At 61.0% G+C, this 23,508-nt stretch overlaps 2 protein-coding genes across 2 annotated transcripts in view; both read right to left on the bottom strand.

The window, feature by feature from the left end:
* Positions 1 to 2,822: 2,822 nt before the first annotated feature.
* On the bottom strand, positions 2,823 to 13,717 carry SUSD2 (sushi domain containing 2). The gene is made up of 15 exons (XM_036096434.2): positions 13,587 to 13,717; positions 11,923 to 12,130; positions 11,665 to 11,816; positions 11,058 to 11,225; positions 10,312 to 10,486; positions 9,979 to 10,180; positions 9,705 to 9,790; positions 9,373 to 9,641; positions 9,155 to 9,298; positions 8,901 to 9,059; positions 7,791 to 8,039; positions 7,403 to 7,675; positions 7,109 to 7,285; positions 6,924 to 7,026; positions 2,823 to 6,794 (listed from the first exon to the last, which is right to left on the bottom strand). Exons 1-15 carry the CDS (start codon positions 13,663 to 13,665, stop codon positions 6,770 to 6,772), a joined length of 2,469 nt encoding a protein of 822 aa, XP_035952327.1. The 5' UTR covers positions 13,666 to 13,717; the 3' UTR covers positions 2,823 to 6,769.
* A 2,220-nt stretch (positions 13,718 to 15,937) lies between these two features.
* The window catches only part of CABIN1 (calcineurin binding protein 1), a 154,394-nt gene continuing 146,823 nt past the window's right edge, over positions 15,938 to 23,508 (bottom strand). Inside the window, 5 exon segments of the mRNA XM_036096435.2 lie at positions 15,938 to 16,480; positions 16,589 to 16,824; positions 16,827 to 16,901; positions 17,872 to 18,036; positions 22,890 to 23,172. Of these exon segments, the coding sequence (XP_035952328.1) occupies positions 16,337 to 16,480; positions 16,589 to 16,824; positions 16,827 to 16,901; positions 17,872 to 18,036; positions 22,890 to 23,172 (903 nt within the window). The 3' untranslated portion in view covers positions 15,938 to 16,336.

Genomic DNA, 23,508 nt, shown 5'->3' with positions numbered 1-23,508 from the left:
GAAACACCAAGAACCAAGACCAGCCCAAGCAATTTTGAAGAATAACATAAATGGAGGACTCACACTACCAGGTATCAAGAACAAGCTATGTAATTAAATAATTAGATAATTGGTAAGTAAGGAAATTTGGTATTGGAGCAAAGATAAACTAGGCAATAGGACAGAACAGAGACTCATCGTGTCCCTGATAGAAGGGACACAGCAGTGCAGAGAGGAAGGAGTGCTGTTTCAATACATGGTCTGAGTCAGCTGGATATCTGCATGAAAAATGGGTATCCTGACCCCTACTTCACACCATGCACAATCTATTCCAGATGGCTTGCAGATCTCATTATAAAGTATGAAGCAATAATACTTTTATTGGAAAACACAGGACAGCTTTGTAACTTCGGAGTAGGTGAATGTTCTTAAACAGGACACGAAAAGTACTAACTATAAAAGAAAAAAATTGATAAATTGGACTATATTAAAGTTAAGAACCTCTGTTCAACAAAAGACATAATTAAACAGTGAAAATCATTAAAACAGCAACTCACGGAGTGGGAGAGTATTTACAGTATTTATATCTGACAACAAACTTATCCAGAGTCAAAAATTTCTACAAATAAGGTGCGCCTGGGTGGCTCAGTCGTTAAGCGTCTGCCTTCAGCTCGGGTCATGATCCCAGGGTCCTGGGATCGAGCCCCGCACCTGGCTCCCTGCTCCGAGGGAAGCCTGCTTCTCCCTCTCCCGCTCCCCCTGCTTGTGTTCCCTCTCTCGCTGTGTCTCTCTCTGTCAAATGAATAAATAAAATCTTAAAAAAAAAATCTTTCTACAAATTAATTTGAGAAATCCAGGTAACCCAACAGAAAATGGGCAAAGGACTTGAACGGGCACCTCACAAAAGAGGTGCTCCAGATGGCCAATGAACATATGAAAAGGTGTATAGCTTCACTAATTGTCAGAAAAATGCAAAATAAGTCCACAATATGCCACCAGTACATACCCATGAGAATGGCCAAAATGAAAAAGACTGACAATACCAAGTGTTGACAAAAATATGGCAAAATGGAACTATCATATGCTGCTGGTGGGAATGTCAGTTGTTAAAATCACTTGGGAAAACTGGTATTATCTACTAAAGTTACCAACACACATGCCTCTTGCCCAGCATGCTGCTCCGGGGAACTTAGCCAACATAAATTCATGTATTTCTGCATCAAAGGACACATACAAGAATGTTCACGGCACTGGCCATTACAGCTCCAAACTAAGAAACCAACCCAACGTGCCTCGGCAGGAAAACGGATGAACAAATTCATTTGATGGAATAATATTCAGGAAAAAAAAAAGTCAATGACAGCCTTATACCTCAACATGGAGGAATCTCATAAACATGCAAAAGAAGCCAGACACAAAAGAGGATCTACTCTATGATTCTATCTATTTAAAGTACAAAACCACACAAAACTAACATTCGGTGTGAGAAATCAGTGGCTACGCTGGCAGTGACTGATAGATAAAACGGTGGGGGAGGGGTGAAGGGGTTGGTACTGTTCAGTTTCTTTTTTTTTTTTTTTTAATATTTATTTATTTGACACACAGAGAGCACAAGCAGGGGAAGCGGCAGGCAGAGGGAGAAGCAGACTCCCCGCTGAGGAGGGAGCCCGATGCGGGACTCGATCCCAGGACCCTGGGATCATGACCTGAGCCAAAGGCAGACGCTTAACCGACTGAACCACCCAGGCGCTCGTTACTGTTCAATTTCTTGACATGAGTGGTGGTTAACTGGGCATGTTCACTTTGGATTAATTCATTGAGCTGGACCCGGAGCGGTGTGCTTTCTTTTTTTTTTAATATTTTATTTATTTATTTGACAGAGAGAGACACAGCGAGAGAGGGAACACAAGCAGGGGGAGTGGGAGAGGGAGAAGCAGGCTTCCCGCTGAACAGGGAGCCCAATGCGGGGCTCGATCCCAGGACCCTGGGATCATGACCTGAGCTGAAGGCAGACGCCTAATGACTGAGCCACCCAGACACCCGCGGTGTACTTTCTTGCATACAACTTATACTTTATTTATCAGAGTTCCGCCAGAGAACCTGCAACTGTGGGAGCTGGTCAAGGGGCCTCTGTAAGGCTGTTGTCTTCCATCTGATGTTGGAGCTTGAGGTCCATGTTAGCAGAGAGTCTGGAGGGCAGGTGGGTGTTAGGTGGAGGGGAGGATCCAGAGCTGGCTGGAACCCCACTTGTTGGCTGGAGCCCACATGGCTTGGTTGAAACCCAAGAGCCTTGTTGTTGCCAAGGGAGATAAGGGTTTCCTGGACTCCCCTGTCAGGCACCTGGCAAAGGAGCAGGGAAGCTGAAAGTGGCCTGAGGGCAAGTGAAGGCGCTGCAACCTTGGCCTCTCCTGGGGCGGACGAGCTGAGTCAGCAGACACACCATGATGAGTGTGAGCTATGAACGAGACTGCTGATTCGCTTCCTGCCTCCGAATCTGGGCATGGGACTCTTTCTTGCGGTCCATCCTGACCAGGATGGGAATTCTGGGAATGTTCAGCCTAGCCAAGTTGAGGTGGGCCTCACCACATGTTTTGTCTGTCTGGCAAAGAGCAAAAAAATGTGAAGGCTCCTTGTACTGACGAGGGGGAGGGGACCGGGCTCTCTCAGTAGGTTAGGGTGTCACTGAGCACCACTCCAGGAGGAAAATGCATGTGCTGTTTAACCAGCCAGTCCTCTGAACTGCTCCTGCAAGTAACGCTGGACTTATTTACAAGGGACAACAGTGTTTGAAGAAGCCAAAGACTGAGCACAGCTTCATGCCCACCAACCGGGGACCAGTTAAGTAAACTTTGAATTCTTTATTTATTGTAGTAAAGTACATAAATACATAATGTTTACCATCGTAACCATTTAGAAGTGTTCAGCTCGGTGGCATTAAGCCTTTCACGGGCTTGGGCAACCATCGGCGTCATTCCTCTGCAGAACGTTTTCATCTTCCCAGACTGAGACTCTGGCCCCATTAAACACTAGCTCCCCATTCCCCGACCCAGGCCCCGGTAAGCTCTATTTTACTGTCTCTATGAATTTGATGACTCTAGGAACTTCGTGTGAGCGGAATGGTACAGCATTGTCCTTTTGTGTCTGGCTTATTTCACTGAGCAAGATGTCTTAACATTCATCGTGTTAGAGCCTGTGAACGACATCCCACGCGTGGGTGGACCATGTTTCCTTTACCCCTTCAGCCATCCGTGGACACTTGGTTGCTCCCACCTTTTTGGCGATCATGAGCAACACTGCTATGAACACTGGCCTATCTTGAGTTTTTAAAAACCTTGTGCCCACAGTATTGTAAGGCCATCTTTTCTCACCCCTGCCTCTGGCATTTATAGAGGAACCGACTGCTGCAACAAATAGACCCAAAAATGTATTATGGTTTAATCACAAGTTCGTTTCTTGTCCCGGTAGTAATACTGGATGGGTGAACAGGACAGTGAGGGAGGGAGAGGGTTCCCTGCCACATGCTGGGGACCCAGGTTAGCACGGGGTCCAGAGCCACCCTCGCAACAGAAAGATCTTGGAAGGATGCTGGTAGAGAGTGTTACGGCTCAGGCCTGCAAGTGCCCCGTCCTTTTCTGCTAGCTTAGTCACGTGACCACCCCAGTGCAAGGGGCGCTGGGAAATGCAGTCTAGCGTGCAACCCAGGAGAGGTATCTGGGTGTCGTGGGCTGTTCTGCTGCTTGCAGGCACCTACTCAACCTCACTTCCCTAATGGTTTTTGTCCTTTCAAGTTCCACTTCAATGGGACTCCTCCAGGAAGCATCCCTTGATTTCCCACTCCCAACATGTGCTGCACTGAGCATCCCCTCCCCGCTGGGCAGCCATCGGAATGTCAGCTCTGAGGACAGAGGTGGCCCAGGGCAGGGACTCAGCCACCCCAGGGCTTGCAGAAGGAACCAGCCTGGCCAAGGAGGGGGCCCTGCTCCCCACTGTGCTGTATTGGCCCCTCAGCCCTATGCTCCCCACTGCGTTCAGCTAATGGGAGGCCCTAGTGGGAGGTCGGAGGGCAGGAGAAGCAGGTGCTTCGCCCATCTTGGGCCTGTGGCTCCTGCTAGTGCCCATGGGCCTGCACGGTTTCTGCTGTGAGGTTCCCACTTTTGTGAGTGCCTGGGCCTGGCTCTGGCACCCTCCTTTCTCTGTCCCTCGGCCCAGGGCTGTTGCTGGGGTCCTACGGCATCCTCACCAGCTATTTGACTTCCCGATTCTCCCATCCCTGTGTTTCTAAGTCCCTGGATTTCTGTCCCTCAGGCCCTGACCAGCACAAAGGGTAGGGGACTGGACACTGGCTTCTGATGCCTTGGGACTGTGGTTTGGGGAGACTACTTCCCGAGGCGGTGGTCCCTGCCTTTGAGGTCTCTAAAGGGAGTCTATGTGGGGCTCTGGGACCTTCTGCCTCACACAGGCCCAATAGTGCCCCTGACTCCCTACAGGCCCCTGGGAAAACCTGTCAGGTGTCGGGGCTTCCCAGCCTGGCCTGTCCCTGGCACTGGGAATGCCAGATGTCTGGGGCGAGGGCCACAGACAGTGCACCCCTTGTCCTGCTGGGGATGGGTGGGGACAACTCTCGGTCCCAACCTGGAGGGACAAGTGTAGGGTGGGGAAGCCAGAGGGAGGCCATGTTTTACTCTTTTAGGATGAAGCTTCACCGCCACTGGCTGGTGGACCAGGGGCCTCACTATTCCTCAGACCGGACTACACTTCTCTCTGAGCCTTTGCCCAGGCTGTTCCTCTGCCTGGAATATCCTCTCTGACCAATCACATCTCTGAGAATTTGACCTAGCCTTTCAGTTATGGCCCTGGAGCTGTGAAGCTGCCCCTGCCCTCCTGGGTCCTGGTGTGCCTGCTCCCACATGTCCGGGCTGCCTAGACAAGGAAACCACCCTGTCACACACTGGCTCGTGCCCGGCCCAGCACTGAGGACTCAGGTCGGTGGAAATGCCAGCCCTGCCTTACCTCATCTGCAGAGAGGAAAGTACCTGCCCAGTGGCCAAAGGGCCAGCCCTCAGCCCCACCCTGCCCTGAGCGGGAAGCCAGTGGGGAAGCAGGGGGGTGGGGCCTGGAAGGGCAAAGACTGACCCCATACCCCTCCTTTAGTCTCTGGGGTACCACCCCAGGGAGACCCCCCAACCCCACTCTCATCTCTGTTCCTTTGAATGTGCCCCATCGTGCAAGACTGCCTCCTCCAGGAAGCCTTCCAGACTGCACCTGCCCCTACTGCCCAGCTTTCCCACCTCTGCCCAGGACCCTCAGCCAATGGCAAGTCTAATGGTGTGGGGAAGCTTCGCTTCTGACCCTGGCGGTCAGAGCCAGCTGGACGGCCTCTGCTCCTGAGACCGGGGGATGACTCAAGGCCCTCTTAGCAGAGACAGATGCAGAAGTGGGCCTGCATGAGCCTTGGCCAAGGTTGTGACAAGCCAACTGGCCCAGCTGGAGCCGCCGCTGACTGCCCTCTCCTAGGACCTGGTGTAGCCTCCACCTCCCATCTCTGTTCCTACCCTCTGCTGCCCCCACGTGGCCTCTCTCAGCACTGCAGGTTGCTGGGAAGAGGGCCTCCGCTCATTACCTCCCACCCCAGGGTGAGCCACTGGCCTGGACCAGGGGGCACCAGCCTCCAACCCCGCCCTCCACTGTGCTTTCGCAGAGACAAGCCTGGCCCTATCCTATGCTGCCAAGGCCCTCCCATGGCCCCCACTCAGCACCCTCACTAGAGGGCAGCAGTAGCGGGAAGCCTGGGTAAAGAACCCAGGGACCCAGAACATGGGCTCTGGTCAGGAACTACCAGTCACTGCCTACCTGCAGGGCAGTGCTGGTGCAGGGGAGGGGCCCAGGGCCCCCCAACCTGCTGCTGGGGGAAGGGGCGGGTGCCTGTGCCGGCCCTATCCCGTCTCCTGGGCACCCAGCATGACACGCCACCTGAACCCTTTGCAGACACTTGCCCCATGAAGTGGCCACCGTTCTCAATCCCACTTTTCAGTGGAGACAGGCTAGGGAGGGACCCACCCCAGGTGGCCTTCCAGTGGACTAAGGTTGCTCTGGGTGCTGCTGGCCCCACAAAGCAACCATGGAACTCTCCAGAACCAAAGTGTAGCATGAGCACCGGACACCAGGGAGGGGGCACCACATGCTTGTTTTCTCTGGGTAGACAGGGAAGGGTATTTCAAGTGCCATTCCAGTAGAGTTAGAAGGGCCATTCCAGTAGAGTTAGAAGTGACATTCCAGAAGGGTTAGAATTACAAGCCTGGAGCTCAGAGAGTGACCCTCCACACTGGGGTCCTGAGACCTCTCCCACTCAGGCTGGGCCAAGTCCGGCAATCAAGGCAGCTGGGTGTTAGGGCTCCGGGGCTGGGGCACCAGGGATCAGTGGGTCAGGGTCACAGGCATCCGACACGGGATCTGAGGTACTAGCATTTGCGTTTCAGGTGCCCCCGAGTGTTGGGTCTCCAGAGACAGGCGTTAGAATTCGCAGGTATGGAGTCAGGGGAATTGGAGCTGAGACTACCCAGGGACTAGAGGACCAGACGCCTTTCGGGAGCTGCACAGCTGGAGCCAGGTGTCCAGGTCTGAGGGGACAGAGCAGGGCACCAGGCCTGGGGTGCACGGACATTAAAGGCTCAGGTTATCAGGTGTCCAGGTCCCAGTAAATGGCGCTAGGGATTTGGGGATCGAAGTGCTGGGGTGCACGTTCTCCGGGGTGGCCCCGTGTGCTTCTTGCTGTTGGCCAAAGGCGCTCCCCTCAGGGCTGCGAACCCCAGCTGGCCCTGCAACAGAGACACGGTCTGTAGCGGACATGGGGGGCACTCTGGAGCCTCAGGAGAGCCAAGAAGGGGCACAGACGGGGTCCCGCTGGTAGAACCCTGGGTCCGGGGGGGCGGGGGCGGGGGCCTTACATGTTGCGCTTCCTGTGACGCAGCAGCACATAGGTGAGCGCGACCAGAGCCACCACCGCCAGGCCTCCGAAGATGATGCTCAGCAGCACCGTGTAGCTCCGCGCTGGAGAGGGCGCAGAGCGGTGAGGGCTGCCCGAGGGCGGGCGGGGGCGGGGGGCTGGGGCAGGTGGGCAGGGCATCCTCACCTGGCTGGCACATGGGGGTGGGCCTGGACCAGGTGCCATCAGCCTGGCAGGTGCTGGCCTCCGACCCAAACAGGCTGTAGCCGCTGTCACAGCGGAAGGAGACGGTGGAGCCCGACAGGTACCTGATACCCTCCTTGCGCCCATTGCGGGGCGGAGCCAGCCAGCCACAGGACGTCACTGGGGGTAGGGGACCAGGAGCAGACCCCAGGATGAAGCCACTGGCTGACCCCCCCCTACAGCTGCCAGCTTAGGAGGTCACGTCCCAGCAGCCAGTGCCCACCCCATCGCCCTCACCAGGCTGCAGGCTCTGCACACGATGCTGGTGCCCCTGGTGGGCCATCCGCGTAGCATTGCCCACGCTCAGGCTCCCAGTGGCCATCACGTCGAATATGCAGAAATCGTTGTCTCCACACAATTCAGCCGCCTCAGCGGCCTGACGGGGGTCGGGGACGGTCTCCTCGGGGAACAGGGGCTGAAAGCTGTAGTCATGCTTGGACTGATACAGGAAGTTGTTGACCAGGGACCAGGAGTCATAGGTGAGCAGGGACGAGGTGTTCTCCACGGCCCCTGGGGAGACACGCAGCAGGTCTTGCTGGTGGCCGAGGGTTCTGGGGTCTCTCCCCTCACTTCCACGGCCATGTCCCCCCGCCCCGCACCCCCAGTGGGCCTCAGGGTCACTCACAGTCGGCCCCAAAGCGGAAGAGCTCGCGGGAAGTGGCCTTGGGGGGCAAGACCTTCCCGTTGCGCAGGGTGAAGTCATCGGTGGGGTCATCATTCAGTGTCCCGAGAAGGCCTTGCGTGTGGGTAAGGAACTTCTCAGGCAGGAGGACAGTCACACTCAGGAATGGACCCTGGATGCTGACCTCCAGGCCAGCCCCTGATGACAGCATGATGGATACGCTGTCCTGGGCAGCTACGGACAGGAACATACCTGGGCACAGGTGGAACTGGGGTCAGGGCTGCCCACTCAGGGCACCGTGCCGTGACTCCACAGCCCCAGGATGAGAGGGTCAGCATCCGTGCACTCCCAGGGAAGGGACGGGCATCCCCAGGGCCAGCCCTGCTGTGACACTCCCTCACCCCAGGCCCACACCTGTACTGGGACCCCCACACTGACACCAAGTGCCCAGGATCCGAAGGGACCCCTCACACCGAGGCCTGCCTGGGGGTCCCCCGTCGGCCCTTGCTCCTTGAGGAAGGCAGCAGCCATGCCCACCTCTGCCCTTCCGGGGGTTCTCTGCACCCTCAGCAGCAGCAGGCCCATCCCAGCTCCCCACCCATCCCAACCGCAAGAAACTCATTTCATTAGTTCAGTTCCCTGAGGCAGCACAGGGAAGGGGGTGCACGGGGGGCTGCTCCTTAGCCCTCAGGGCCAGCCAGCGTCCTCGAAGCAGGCGGTTCCTATTATTGTAGCTTCCAGCTCCTCGTCCCACCGTCCGGGCATCTCAGGGTTCTGATCACATGTCTGAGGCTCCATGGGTGTGAAAGCACGAGATCACACCAGGTCCCCAGGCTGGACCTCCCTACCTGGGGCCCAGAACCTCACCTGCCCAGACAGCCGTGGGCTGGGGACATGTGTCCACTGTGCTGGGCCCCTCACTGTGGGGTGCAGGGGAGCGGGGTGGACTTGCACCACTATGCTGGGGACAGCATATGGATCATATCGCGAGGCCTCCATCTCCGCATCCACGCTCTGAAGCCCAGGGCCATGCCGGGGAGAGGCACGGAGGCTCAGGCGGGAGGGAAAGGGCACGAGAGCGGCCCCCGGAAGCTCCCCGGCCACCGCACTCACCCTTCAGGTCCATCCAGCTCTGCTCGGTGAAGCTGAGCACCTCCTGGTTCAGCAGCACCTGCAGGACCCGGCCCTCGCCAGCCAGCCGGACCTCCACCACGTCGGAGTTGCCCTCCTGCACGGCCACGGCCACCAGCCCCGTGCCCCGGTCCTGCGGGCCTGCGGTGGCGCGTGCAGAACGCGGAGCGCTCAGCTCCAGCCTCCCTCCTGGGAAGGCCCTGAGCCTCCCGGAGCCCGCGGGGCCCCAGCCTCACCCTCCGAAGTCGTGCGGGGCTGGGCCCGCCCCTGCACCCTCAAGTTGGTCAGCGTGGCCTCCAGCAGCACGTACTCGCCACGCCCGTTGAACGAGAAGTTGGCACCGTCAAAGGTGACAAAATGTGGATCCCCGAAAGCGGAGGCTGGGGAGAGCAGAGGGTCAGGGGGGCCGCGCGGGTGCAGCCCTGCCCGGGGCCCAGCCTCGGCCGGCACCCACCTAGGCGCGACGGCCGGTAGCTGCGACAGTCACTGGAGGGCCGCCGCCGCATGTACCGGGAGCACTCGGGCGCCCAGAGGCAGCAGTGGTAGAAGCTGACGACATCGTAGAGCCAATGGGAGAGGCCAGGCACGCGGGGCGGTGTGCGGAACGGGGGCGCGCCCCAGTCGTGGCCGCGGTCCGGGGTGCTGCCCCCGGTTGAGTCGGCCGTCAGGAGCAGGGTGCCGGCCTCTGTGTAGCAGCACTGCTGGCCGGAGGCGTACTGGGGGCTGGGGGTGAGGACAGGTCAGGGCCGCTGTCGGGCCCCGGCCCCCCCCCAAATGGGGACTCACCTGGCTTGCACGGAGCGCACACAGTGCACGGCCCCGGGGTGGTAGGTGCACACGCTGCCGTGCTCAATGTCACAGCCGTAGTCCGTCTGCAGAGCGGGAGGCTGCTGTCAGCTGGACTAGCCTCAGGCTCGGCCATCCCCTCCCTGGGAGCCAAGCCCTGAGGGCGCTCAGACCCCAGCCTCGCCTCCCTGGGGCCTCTATCTACCGCCACACACCGGCTGCCTCCAGCTGGCCCCTCGCCCTCTCCGGGGCCCCGACTGGGGTAGGGGCTTACGTGGAAGCGGCCCGAGTCAGCCCGGGCCTGAGCCAGGGTGCAGGGGCAGTCAGGCAGCTCCTGCAGGAAGCTGGGCAGTTGGTCCTCCAGCTCTTCCCAGGCCAGGCACTGGGCCCGGGCCCAGGCCTCGGGGTCCGCCTGGAAGTCCTCACCCAGGTGCCAGGCCAGCGCGTGCTCGCTGCTCCAGAGCGCCTGCACGTCCCTGTGGGGGCCATGCCCACACTTAAGGGCCGCTCCCACCCTCCGTCCCGCAGCCCCGGGCCTCCCTGCCCAGCCTGCGGAGCAGCGGCCCAGGCCCAGCAGCCCGTCCTCTGCGTGGCCGGCGGCCCTTACTTCTCCCCTGCGTAGTATTTGCTGTTGATGATCCGAAGTGCACCCACTTCCCATTTCTGGTAGTTTGGAGGTGCGGGTTTCGGAGTGAAGGTGAAGAAGCCAGAGTTGGGGATGCTTGTGGCCAGGGGGTATAGGTACGACCACTTTGCTGCCCACTTATCTGAATAGGGCTTCCCTAAGGGAGAGAAGGCCTCAAGTCAGCCCCGGGGGCCCTCCAAAGAGTCCTGGGGCCCCTCCAGAGTCCTGGGCAGAGGAGGGGCCAGGCGCCTGTCTTTGGTGCTCAGAGAGGCCTGATAGATGGACAGACAAGACGATTCCCAGAGGAAGACCTGCCCTGCTGCCCCAGCAAGTATCCTGGCTCAAGGGACGACCATCTCCTCCTCCCACGTTAGGGTCCCAGCCCCACCTCGCGGCCAGGCCTTGAGCCAGGCTAGCAGTCCAGGGGCTTGGGGAGGCTGGGTGGAGCAAGCTTTTTCTGTTTCCAAGGCAAGCCTTGGATCCAAGGGCTGGGAATGCCCATACCTCCTCCTGGAGCTGGTAGCAAGCAGCTGGGGGTTCCCAGCCTGTCCCCCACTCCCACACTTTCCCCAGTTCCCCTTTCTTGCCTGTACTCTTCCTGCTCAAAATCCCCACCTGGGACTGGGCCGTGTCTGGAACCCCCTTGCTCCCATCTCTGCAAGCCCCAAACTCCCAGCCCCATGGGCCCCCAGAGCTCCCCCGCCGGTCCAGCCGTGGGCCGGCCTTACCTGTCTCCTCATAACCCCAGAGCTCGATGGTGACAGACTGCGTGGGCAGAGCCGAGGGCTCCCAGGTCACGGTGAGGTTGCCCGTGATGCCGGCGGTGCCATAGTATTGCCAGTGGGTCTCATTCACCAGCTCGCTCTTCTCCGTCTCCGACACCTTGCTGGGGTGCACTGGGCAGGGGGTGAGGGGTGAGTGAAGGCCTGAGGCCCCAGGGGCTCTGAGAGCTGGGGGTGCCCTCCCAGGGACGAAGCATGGCAGTCCCATTAGAGTACCGTCTCCCCCAGACCCTCGTGTCAGGCTGCCCTGTGTCACCCAGGCCTCTGGCCTCCACCTGGCTTCCCCCCTTCCCCTGGCCTGGCTGAGTCGAGTGGCCCACCTTGCCGGGGGACCCCCGAAGGCTCCAGCCCCCTTTTGGGCCGGGTGTCCTGGGTGGATGCCAGGGGCTGGGGAGAGGAGCTTGAGAACGCTCGCCCCCGTCGGGCACACCTCCAGAAGGACTGGTTAAGCCAGGGCAGCCGGGCACTGCCAGGCAGGTGAGGCGTGCCTAGATTAGCGCCAGGGAAAGTCCCTGTGGGGGTGGGGGGCAAGGCTCAGGAAGGCGGGGCTCACCGGCTAGCCAGGTCCCCGAGCGCGGAAAGGAGCGACCATTGTCCATGGAGAGTGTGAAGGGGATGCGGCCCGTCTCATAGAGCAAGGGGGACACACAGTGCACACGTCCAAAGGAGTCCACATGCCCGAGGGTCTGGATGCTCTCCTTAAACCTGTGGGGGTTGCAGGTGGCAGGAAAGGCTGGGCCAGGGTGGGGGGACCCCAGCCAGGAGCTACCCCCGGGCCCCCAGCAGGCACGGAGCCCCTCGGGCCTCCCACCTGCAGATCACGCCATCGGTGGGGTTGAACCAGCTGAGGTGCTGCACTACGAAGTCCTTGCCGCCCATCATAGAGCCCGAGTAGGGTGAGACTTCTAGGCAGAAGTCCCGAAAGTCGGAGCAGCAGGAGCTCAGGCCGGAGCAGGTCGGGTGGCAGGAGCACAGCCCATCCTGGTCTCCACAGCGGTGGGAGCAGCTCCCCCTGGCACCTGCAGGAGAGGGCCCTGAGCGCCCGGCTGCCCCACGGGCAGGGCTGGCGATTATTTTCCCGGAGCCCATGAGAGAGAAGCATCCCCAGGAGTCGCACTGACCACCAAGTGAACACAGTAGAAACCCAGGGGGCCCGTGGGGTGAGGGATCCTTGGTACAAATGATCTAGCAGTTGCCTGAACTACTTGCCAGAAGGAGGGAAGATAAGGGTAAAGGCCTCCAGACATAGGTTTTTGCAGCATCAAGAGGAGCCTCTAGGGCAGGACTGGCCTTCAGCCACCAAGTCCCGGAAGACCACATCCTCTGATGGCCAGAGGTGGCTGAGCCCTTGACCTGGCCTGGGAGCTGTCTCTATTCCCTGAAGGGTCAGTGAACCCAGCCTGGCGGCCTGTCTGGAGTCTGGGGACATGGCTACTAAGTCCCACTGGAGGCCTGGCAGGGGCTCATTCCCAGGCTTGGCTGTGGCCCCCAAAGGAGCTCCACCCTTAAGGGAGAGGAGGGTCATCTCCAGCAGAGGGCCCAGCAGGGCCAGGGTGAGGGAGAGGGTGGTCTGGTGTGGGGCCGTGGACATCAGGCCTCGGCTCTTACACCATGGGGACCCACGACAGGGCCATATCTTCAGGGAATCCGTACCTCTGTAGTGGGAGCGGTGGGGCAGATTGGAGGGTGGAGACTGAGGGATGACTGCAGACACCGAGGCAGGGATCACACGTCCCACCTGTCCCTTCCCTGCCACCCCACCAACGGGGGCCAGTCAAGGGCTGGGTTTGGACCTGAGCCACCCCGGTGACCCCATTTCACCCAGTGCAGGGCCTGGCACTCAAGAGCGTCAATAAATTTTTATTGACAGATGGCTCAAGGGAGTGGGGGAGGAGGCCAAGTGAGGCCAGTAAGTGAGGTTAAGTGGCTGAAGGGTGGTGGCGCTTCCCGGAGATGAGAGATAGGGGTGTGTGTGTGGGGGGGCTTGCCTGGGAGCCTGCCACTGCCAGCCCAGCCCAGCCCAGCCCAGCCCAGCGTGAGGCTCGGGAGTAGGAGCCTTATCTGAGACTTTCCAGGGTTCAGCCCCACCCTAATAAGGACCCACAATCCTGCCTCTCACCAGTCAGGGGGCTCAGTGGAGCTGCGGGCTCCTCCACCTGTGAGCACACCCTCCACGGGGGCTCGGGGCTGCGGGCAGGGGGCTCTCCTGAGCCCTCCACCCGCCCCTGGGCCACCTCCCTCGCAGGTAGCCGGCACCACCCAGCTCCCAGCGGGTTTAGGGTGGGCACAGCCCAGACTCCATCCCGCCAGCAGCCCCCGGACCCTGGGCACCCCAGAATTTCTTCTCACAGCCCCCAGTACAGTCCCAGATGGCCTGGCAGATGGACAGAGGCTGAGCAGAGGGGTCTACCCTGGGCCTGGCTGCAGCAGGGAAGCAGGCAGAGCCCGGGATAGAAGCGCAGGGTGGGGGCGTACCTGCTGCAGGCCGGGGGCCCGGCCCGGGGACTGTCGCCAGCAGCAGCAGCAGGGCCCAGAGCAGGAGGGGCAGCATCATGGTCCGGCCTGAGTCTGCAGCCTGCAGCGCGACAGTGGCTGAGCGGCTGCGGGCCGCCTAACTCCCCTCGGCCTGGCCCCGCCCGCCCCGCACGCAGCGCTGCCGCCCCGCCCCGCCCCGCCCCGCCCGGTCCCCTCTCAAAGTCCACAGGTTCCCTTGGGGGCCGGTAGGGCCCAACCTGCCCCGTTAGCACATTCCTGGCCCGCCGGCCCGGCACACGGGAGGAGGGGGTCCGAGCCTCCAGGGATTAGATCCCCATGTCCAGAGGCTGCGACCCAGACCACCGGATCCCACCTCTGGCCCAGCCCGGGGAACCCCGGGGTGGGGCTCCGCGGGGGCTGGGATTTGGGGGGGGGGGGTTCTAGCAATCTCAGGATTCCAGCGGCCAGGAGCCCGCAGCCACAGACCTCTTGTCCCTCTTCCTCAGCTTCCCTGCCCAGAGCAGGTATTCCCAATTCCTCCCCACAGCCTCGCAGGGAGGAGGGAGCAAGTAACTTTCTGGTGTTCGTGGGTGCTGGAGGAGGGCTGGAGGAAGGGAACCCCTTCGGGGGTTGGTGAAGGCTGTGGGAGGGGCCCAGCCAGGGCAGGTTAACAGTGGGGTTAGGGGCTGAGACCAGAAACCCCTGCTGGGGAATCCCTGGGCTCCAGAGAAGAGCCACCCAGCTGCACCCCACCCCTGGCTATCATTCATAGAATTTGCATAATCTCTTCAGCGTTCTCCCTTCTCACTATGCAGGGGAGGAAACAGAGGTCCAGATGTAGACAGGTGGGGTCAAGATCACTGGGAGGGGCTGCGGTGCTGGGCCAGGGCCCAGGCAGCTTCTCAGGGACCCCCACTCCACTCCTGAGGCCTGGGACTCTCTTGGGCCCTGCCACCTGGGCTGGGTGTTCAGACAGACAGATGGTTCTCTCCCCAGGGGCGGCATCCAAAGGGGACACATCCCCAGACCTCGAAGGGAACTGAAGCTGGCAGCGGCTATGAGCTTAGGCCACCTGGCTGTGACCCATCTCAGTTCCTGGGATCTGGCCAGCCCCTGTTCCCTGGGCACCACCCCTTCCTGTCCGGTGGGTGGGCCTGCAGTTTCATCAGAGAGGCGGCACCTACAGGTGTCAGGAAAGCCAGTTGGGGCAGTTAGAAGCCACATCTCCCAGCTTGGTTGCCAGGTGCTCAGGTCACCCTCTGTAGGCAGGTGCCAGGGACTGGTGCTGGGCCTCTTCCCAGGCCCAGGGTCGAAGTTGTTCCCTATGGCCCAGGTTAGGGGAAGGAAGATGATAGGAATGCTCCCAGGATGGGTCCCAGGTGTCCTGGGGGCCTGAGAGCCAGGAATCCCTGGGAGACTGCTGGGCTGTTCCCAGAAATTCCTCTTTCTGGGCACTCCAGTCTGAGAAGCTAGGAATCTGGGGAGGGGGCATCAACTGAGTAACTGCTGGCCCCACCTTGCAAAGAGCCTGAATTGGGGCAGTTTTGGCAAGGGTCTTTCCAAGGCTGCTATGCTCCTGGGTCCCCATGATGGCTCTGCCAGGCCTGCGCTGGGGACCCTGGCGGTGCCCAGCCCATGAGGGGCACAGGGCAGCAAGGAGCATCCCCATCTCCCTCCCAGACAGACAGCCTTTCCAGGGAGAACCCTGGGGGTAGGGCCAGCCCAGATCTATCCGGGGGAAGACAGCTGGGTCCCCAAGGCACTGATGGGGTTCTGAAGGGCTGGTTGGGGCCCCCGCAACCTGTGCCTCCCCAAAACAGATGTACTTGGAGCCTGAGAGAACAGAGCCAGCATCGTGGGTTTATATGATGCTCTGCTGTCACCTCTAAAGCATGAATTTTTGGACAAGGAACCCCCATTATATGTTGCACTGAGCCCCACAACTTATATGGCCAGTTCTATCAGAGGGCAAGTGTGGTGGGAGGTAAGTACCTTTCCTGCCAGCCCCCGCCTCCCGCTTCCTGACACTGACCCTACCTCTCAGGGTCCCCTGCAGCCTCCTCCTCCCACCCCTGCCCACACTCCACAGGGGAACACCCCACACTCTCTGAGTCCTTCAGGGGACACTCTGGAGACCCCTTCCAGGCCTGGCTCCAGTCCCACCCAGAGGGTCTGCCCTGCTTGGCCTGTGCTCACCTCTCCCCACTGACTCAGTCCCCCCGCTCTCCAACCCCTGCCTGCTCCTGGGATGCCCAAGGGCTGGTCCCTGACCAACAAGAAGAAGGGCCCAGAAACCTTGGACAGCAACCAGCTGAGGGAGGCCCCCGGGGGTTGAACAAAGAGGCAAAAACAACTGTTCCATCTTTATTAGAAAAGAAACCAAAAAAAGGGAGTGGGGCGAGCCCAACCCTAAATGACCCCTCCACTGTGACACAGGCAGAAGCCGGCTCATCCGGGCGTCAAGGTGTGGACACGGCCACCTGGGCTGGGCGTGGGCATGGTTATACAAAGTCAACATTTCATAGAAAAGGATGCCAGCCCTGCTGTGTGAGCTGTGGCCGTCTTCATGTGGCCAAGCTTGGTCTCCTCTGGGCCCCCATGCGGTGGGGACAGACGACGGCCCAGGCAGGTGGGGAGGACACCGCGAGGGATGGAGGCTGAGCAGACCGGGGTGTACGTGGGGAAACAGTGCTCCGCCTGGGCCTGGCACGCCCCGAGGGGCTCAGGCCAAGGTGGGGCGGCCCCAGCCCTCAGATGTCCATGTAGTCGTCATCCTCATCGGTCTCGCTCTCCAGCGAGGACTCCTGGCTCGACGTCTCCAGGACCTCCAGGGCCGGCTGGCACAGGCTCTCCTTCCGCACGTTGGCGGCCGACTGGGCAGACAGGATGGCCGACTGCACACAGAGCGGGCAGGGAGCTGGTCAGGGGTGGCCCGGGCCTGGCCCCAGTCCCGCCTATAGGCCACGTCCCGCCCATGCCCCCCACTCGATACCCATGGTCACCTTCAGCTTCTGCTTGGTCTCCTCCGAGATGCTGCCTTTGGGTGAGAGCAGGGTTGGGGTGGGCGGCGTGACGGTGATCTCAGGGGGGAACTTGGTGGCGGCCGAGGGGATGACCAGCTTTGGCATGCTGGGCAGGAGGCGTGACTTGGCCCGGCCGGGCTCTGCCTTGCCGGGGGGGCCCTCGGGTGGCTGGGCACTTGCACCGCTGGGCACCTTGGAGCTGGTGACTGTGGGGTGGACCGTGGGAGCTGAGCCTTGCTCACAGCCTCCTGGGCCTGCCTGCCCTTCCCTGGCTTGGGCCTCAGTTTCCCCTCTGGAAGACAGAGGCAACCAAGAGCGCCGCCTCCTGCTGTGTCAGACCGAGGGTGCCTTCTCCTGGCCTTCTGGTCTGTGCTGGCTGCCAGGCTCCAGGCCTCCTCCTATGTCTGCCTCCCTGACTGCCTGTCTGGCTCTGGGCTGGGGGGCCCAGGGACTAGGATACAGGCAAGCCCCTGGAGCTTTCCCAGGGATTCTGCAGGCCCTCCAGGGGCTGTGCACACACGAACTGTTGCATCCCTGCAACAATGCTAGGACGCATGTCCTAATGTTGTCCACACCCCAGGGAGGATGCGAGGGCCCGGAGCCAAGTCACTTGGCCCTGGGGCATCCACTTCCCCTCCGCTCCAGAGCTGCATATCCCCAGAGCCTGGAGGCAGCGGTTCCGGGGCTGGCAGCCTCCAGGAAGCTGTAAGAGTTAGGAGCCCCGGGGTCAGCCTAGCTGGTCTCCGCATTCCTCTGAGGTCCCATGGCTTTAAAAGGAGCGGGGCTTACTCAGAGCCCACGCCTGGCTCCGAGGGGCTGGCAGCAGGCCCTACGCCCTGAGTAGGGTCGGTGAGATCCTTGAACCTAAGGAATCCCCAAGGGGGGCTGGCCAGTTGGGAAAGGATGACTACGACACGGACAGTGGTCTGGCGGGACTGGCCACCCCTCTGCCTGCCCCTGACTCCTCCCTCCGCATGTCAACCCCTCCCTTGGCCCCCAATCTGGCGAGGCTCCTCCCTGGGACTAAGCAGCCTCAGCTTGGGCTGGCCACCGGCCCTCGCTAGTCTCTGTAGAGCTGGAAGTAGAATGAGGGGCTCTCCACCCCCCAGCTCTTCAGCCCAGGCCTCCCTGCCCAGCTGCCACTCCACTCGGCTTCCCCACTACTGGGTCCTCCCAGGCCCCGCTCGGCCAGCTGTTCACCCTGTGATCCACCCCCCATCCTTCCAGGCAAAGCTCCCCTGGCGGCTCCCAACTCGCCTTACCCTGGCTGCAGGTGGGCTCGGCGCCTGTCCGGGGCACGGGCTCTGTGGGCCAGCAGTGCGGCTCTGCCGAAGGGCTCTCAGGGATGGTCTTCACCTGCTCACTGCGCAGTGGCTCCTGGGGCGGGAAGCCCAGGCCCTCTGCCCCTCCTGCCAGCTCTTCTCCCTCTGTGGGGGCACAGGAGGGCCGCAAGTTACGATCCTCACCCAGCCTGGAAGACAGGGCCCCTCCCTCCTGACCCCTGGGACACCTGGCAGGGGACCTGCGCTGAGGCAGCTCGCCACCTCCACCGGTGGACCAGCAGGGGCTTCTCTCGAACAATCACATGGGTGGGGCCAGGCTGGTACAGGCAGGAAACCACTCCCCCTCCAGGTGGACACTGGTGGGGCCGGCTCACTAGCTGGGGTCACTGTGTGCCTGACACAGCAGGGGCAACATGGACACTGTGGGGCCTCCAGCCCCATCAAACACCATCACGGGATTTAGAGGTGGGCTCATGGGCTCTCCCCTCTAGCCTGTGGGAGTGGCACTCAGAAACATGGTCAGGACCCAAAACCAAACCAGCTAGCTCAGACCAGAGTGGATGGAGTGGTGTGCTGGCACCGTGCCCTCCCGCCAGGCCACACCTTCCCTGGCATGAGGCAGGGGCCGGGAATTGGCCTCCTTTGAGCCAAGGTCTGATGGGCCCGAAAGGTGCTGGTTGCGTCTATGGCCGCCAGCCAGGCCATTAGTCAGCATCGGTCCCCCGGCTCCCAGGCCCCCGGGCCCTGCCTGCAGCTGCCCCTCAGCTCCTGCTGCATCCAGGCCTCCTCATGTTCCCTTCCTCACCTTATTCATCTCTTCCTTCTTATTCAGGCCGAGATGGCCATCGCCCCGCCACCCTTTCATTCCCCCACTTTCCCATCAAGTCCTTCCTCTCCCTTCTCCAGCAGGTGAAGCCTCCCCTCCCGCACCCCGCCCCGGGCCAGGCAGGAGTGAAAGCTCCTGGGACAGGGACAAAGCTGGGGTGACTTAGTACCCTGGCCTCCTGCCTGTTGGCTTCCAGCTCCTGGAGGACAGAGCCTTCCCTGGCTGCCCACGCCATGAGCCAGTCCCTCCCTTCCTTAGGACCCACTGCCTGGCAGTTATTTTCACAGCCTCTTTGTCCCAGGGTCCAGCCCCCTACACTATGGCAGGCAGGGATGAGCACCTCAGAAGGCTCCTCCTATTGCCTTCCTGGACCCGGGGAGCAGGGACCATAGCCGGAATCCTGTGCCACTGGGGCAGCACTCGGTTCACCGTGGCTGGGCACGCACTCACGAAGCAAGCCCAGTGGGTGTCTGCTCCAGGCCTTTCTATAGGTGGTAACACTCTGCCTGCCTCTGCCCAACCTCTTCTCATGCAGCTGTTCCCTGAGGGCTCTGGAGGAGATGCTTGGGTGGCCTGGGAGGGCAGCTGGCTTCCTTGCTGATAGGTATCTATAGGACAGGAGCATGATGAGGGGGCGGGTAGCAGGCTACAGGGAGGGCCTGGAGCTGGTGGCAAAATGGATGGAGGCTGCCCTCAGGGGGGCCAGGTGTCAGGCTGGCTCTCTTCTACCCCAGGGGACTGTCCACGCTTTGCAGGCCCTTTCCTCTTGGTAGGCCACCAGGAGAAGGGACACTTGGGGCAAGGGCATCTAGCAAAGAGCTTCAAGCATGTGGGGTAGTGCTCCCTAGGCCAGGCAGCCCCCTCCCCTTGCCAAGACCACCCTGGAGGCCTGTGAGGAGGGCTGCAGGTGGGCCTGAGCAGGAGGGGATCAACCTGGAGGCACAGCCTTTAGAGAAGGGCCCTATGGGCCCCCCTGGCCTCAGGTTGTCTGTCAGTGGGAAATATATGGCCAGGCTGGAATCCTCTGCCATCGGGCCACTCTCCCTCCTCCCCCAGGCAGACTCATGGCCTGGGCACCAGGTCCCCAAGGACCAGTGTCCTGGAAGTGGCCAGTCCTGACTCAGACTCTTCCTGGCTTCTTGAAATGGCATGAGGCCGGCATTACAGCCTGTTCGACTCACTGGCTGGCAGCGCCCTGCTGAGGCAGGCGTTTTCCTTACCTAAAGGCTGGCCCCGTGGCCTGAAGTGTCCTTTCCACTCTTCTTCCCGGATCTAGTTCCCCATTCTGAAGGCCTGACCCCTCAGCAAAAGGGACCCTCACTTATTCGTGGGCCAGGCACTATTCTAGCATGAAACCAGGTCCAGGCCCGTGGTGGGCAGACACCCAACAAAGAGATAGCACATGCTCAGTACAGAGGTGGGGGGTAGGGGACACATGGTTAGGAGCCTCCCAGATGCCCACAAGCCCCCCTGAACTCCCCGAGGGCATGCATCTGCCACATGAGGCCAGCGGCCCTGGTCAGCACAATCTGGGTGGATGGGTGAGGTCTTAGCTAGTGACCAGGGAAGCCTGGGAGTGCCCCCGTCCATCTGCAGGCCGCAGTAGGTGGGACAAGTCGGGAGTGGACACTGCCAGCCACAGTCAGCTGCCTTCCCCTGGCTGGAGCCGGAAGGCCTGGGGGAGGAGCAGGGCAGGGCTGTCCACCTTGGGGATAGCGCCAGTCAAGGTCTCCTCTGAGGCTGCCTTCCCCCTGTTCTCACACCTTGGGGATGGTATCCTGGGAGGATCCGTCCCAAGTCTGCCCTCTCAGGTGGCTTGCGACCTCCTGTGTCGCCGTCTCTGGCTACAGCTCCCAGCCTGTACACCCTCTAGTTCCCAGGCGCCTCCGCAGGGCAGGCCTGCCCTTCCTGTCCATCCAAACTGACCCCCAGGTCTGGGCTGCCCGCTGGGCACCAGCACAGGCAGATGCAGATCACCTCACCAGGCCACCCTGTAACCTCTGGGGAACCAGGAGGTGCTAGGCAGCTCCTTGCTGGTGCTCTCCCTGTCCTGGAGGTTGTGGGAAGTGGGCTCTGAGGTGATGTGCCCGTCCCAGCATGGCCCTGATGCCACCCCAGAGAGCCCTGGGAACCGTCGGCCAGCAAAACACCATCCGCCTGCAGCTCCCAAGGCAGCCCCAAGAGGCCGGCAGGTCACTCCGCACCAGGTCCAAGTGTCCCATATTCTCCACCCAGGGCCGCCCCCACTCCCAGGGTCATGTAAGAGTTCCATCCTAGCAAAACGGTATTCAGTTTAGTCTGGGGGAAGGAAAGAAGAAAGGATCAATTCTTTAGGATGAAGAATAACACCGAGAAGTACATGCTCTTCCCCTGATCTAACAGAGGGAAAAACGTGCAAATCAAGTTTGGGGCCTGCTTGGAGCCGGGGCATGGTGAGCAGGGGAGGGAAGGAAGGCAGCCGGCCCCGCCTCCTGGGATTCACACCCTGAGTAACCTTCCTGCCCTGTACCCATTCATGTGTGGCCAACAACAGTGATGGTCACACGCTTCCAAGATCAGGGTATAAAGGACAGTGTGGCTTCCTTCAAGTGTTCTCTCTCTCTCAGACCCCGGGCTCTGGGGAAAGCTGGCAGCCATGACGTGGGGACACTGAGCAGCCTATGGAGAGGCCCAGAGTGGAGGAACTGAGGCCTCCAGACAATAGCCGGTGAGAACCTGAGACCTGCCAGCAACTGAGTGAATTGAGATGACCAGCTGACAGCTTGACGCTCCTGAATTCCTGATCCTCGGGGGCTATGGGATCACGGGGGTGAGTCAGGTGGAGGCCAAGACAGCCTAAGGTGTGGGGGGGTGGGGGGGAAACCCTGGGGTAAGCCAAGTCTTCGTGGGAGTGAGAGATTTCCCTGGGCTGTGGACTCCCATGGCCTCTGCCCTTTGAAATCACCACGACCAGAACCCTCACGGTGGCTGTGCTCGCTTCTGTCGAGCACTGTGCTGAATGTGTATCACCTCCATCTTCCACACTGTGTGCTGGACACGGAGACGCGATAAGCTACGCAGAGGGGAGCAGGGACAGACAAGGTCACCTGGTGGCGGAACTGCTCTTTGTCCTGCAGCCTTCGGAGGCTCCCCTCAGAACAAACGGCTGCAGGAGCTGACTTAAGGGAAGTGATTCTTCATCTCATGGGGCCATGACCAGGGTAATTGTAAGCGATGGGGCAGAGGATCCCTATACTTCCATGATCCTCAATGCAAACTGGGGACCGGCATCAGGTGAGAACATCAGCACCTGATACCTACGCTGTAGGAAAGAGCGAGGAGAGGGAACACTGCCACCCTCGGCCTCCGCTCGGGCAGCACCCTGCTCATGGCCGCCACCCTCAGGTCAAGGCGGCATGGCCAACAGGCTGCATGGGGCTGTGACTGGGCGGACACAGGAGCCTGCAGGAGCAGAGGCACAGGCTGGTCCCAGGAACGGGACAGGGAGGGCAGGGGGAGGGCCTGGCACGGAGAGTCAGTGTCCCCTCCCGGGAAAGCTGCAGGCCTGTCTGCCCTCTGGCCTGCCAGTGGGCTGCCGTTCCCAAGGGCATCTTGGGTTTTAGAAGGAACCAGGGCTCCCTCTGGCCGCCGGAGCCCAGGGCCCTGCTCCTCGTCCTTCACAAGCCCACCGACTAGCCTTGCCCTGCCCCATGCTGGCTGGCTTGCCCACAGGGCCCTGGGCAGGAATGCCCCCAACCACAGCAGGTCCCAGGGATGGCTCACAGGCCTGTGAGGTCTTCAGGAAGCCAAAGTCAGGATGCCCTCTCCTCTCCAGAATTCCTATTTATCTATTCATCACAAGGCTTTGTGGTAAGAGAGAGCAGTGTGTAAACATGTAAACACCTGATGTCAATGCTGGCCCCTCCCTCCTCGTCCCACCCCTGTGAGGGGGCTGCTGGTTGGGATGGGAGGAGGGTTAAGAGAGTGGTGCGCACGCCAGCAGGTTGTGCCCCTGCCCTCCAGGGCCCCTGTGATGTGCTTCTCAAGGATCACCAGGCTGGGGCTCGCCCCGGCCTGGTCTCACCCCGCCCTGCCCCCACTCCCCATGCAAGGAGCAGGACTTGCTGCCACCGGCGGCAGGGGCCTGGGCCCAGCTCTGGCCTCACCGCCTAGTGCATAGGACGGGACTTACCTGGGCCCGGAGAGACCATGCTGGGGGTGGCCTCTGGCCTATGTGGCCGGGGGGGTCCAGAGTCCTTGGACGGGTCTGGAGTGGAGGCCGACGCTGAGGGAGGGCAGGGGATGATCGCCGTGGAGGCGGCCGGTGCAGGGCGAGGCTTGGTGTGAGTGTCACTGGGCCGCTGGAGAGCGTCAGCCGGCACAGGGTCAGGAGCCGTGGGGGCCACAGCCCCGGGGAAGAAGTTCTCTCGGCTGTCCTTGGGGTGCTTTGGGGTGGTGGGTGTGTCCCCTGCGGCCTGTGAGAACAAAGGGAGGTGAGGAGGGCCGGCTGGGCAGCCCAGAGCCCTCGCCATCCCACAGGACACCTGCCTAAGCCTGGGCCTGCCAACATGCCCTCGTGGCACCAGACCCTGAGCCCCCCATGCTGCCAACGAGGCCCCCAGGCAGCCCTTCAGGACTCTGCAATGCTAGGAAACTGCTGGGGACCCACAGCTCCTCCCTGAGAGGATGTCCAGGCCCTGCTGATAGGGACTCAGCAGAGGGCCTGGGGCTGGCCGACCTCATGCTCCCACTCTTGTGTGTCACACAGAGAGGAGCATGACTCCAGGCAGGGGGTCACTGCACCCAATGCG

The sequence above is a fragment of the Halichoerus grypus genome, chromosome 13 (assembly GCF_964656455.1).
Source record: "Halichoerus grypus chromosome 13, mHalGry1.hap1.1, whole genome shotgun sequence".
NCBI classification, from domain to species: domain Eukaryota; kingdom Metazoa; phylum Chordata; class Mammalia; order Carnivora; family Phocidae; genus Halichoerus; species Halichoerus grypus.
Note: the sequence above shows the minus strand (reverse complement) of the source record. Positions and strands in the feature narration are given on the sequence as shown.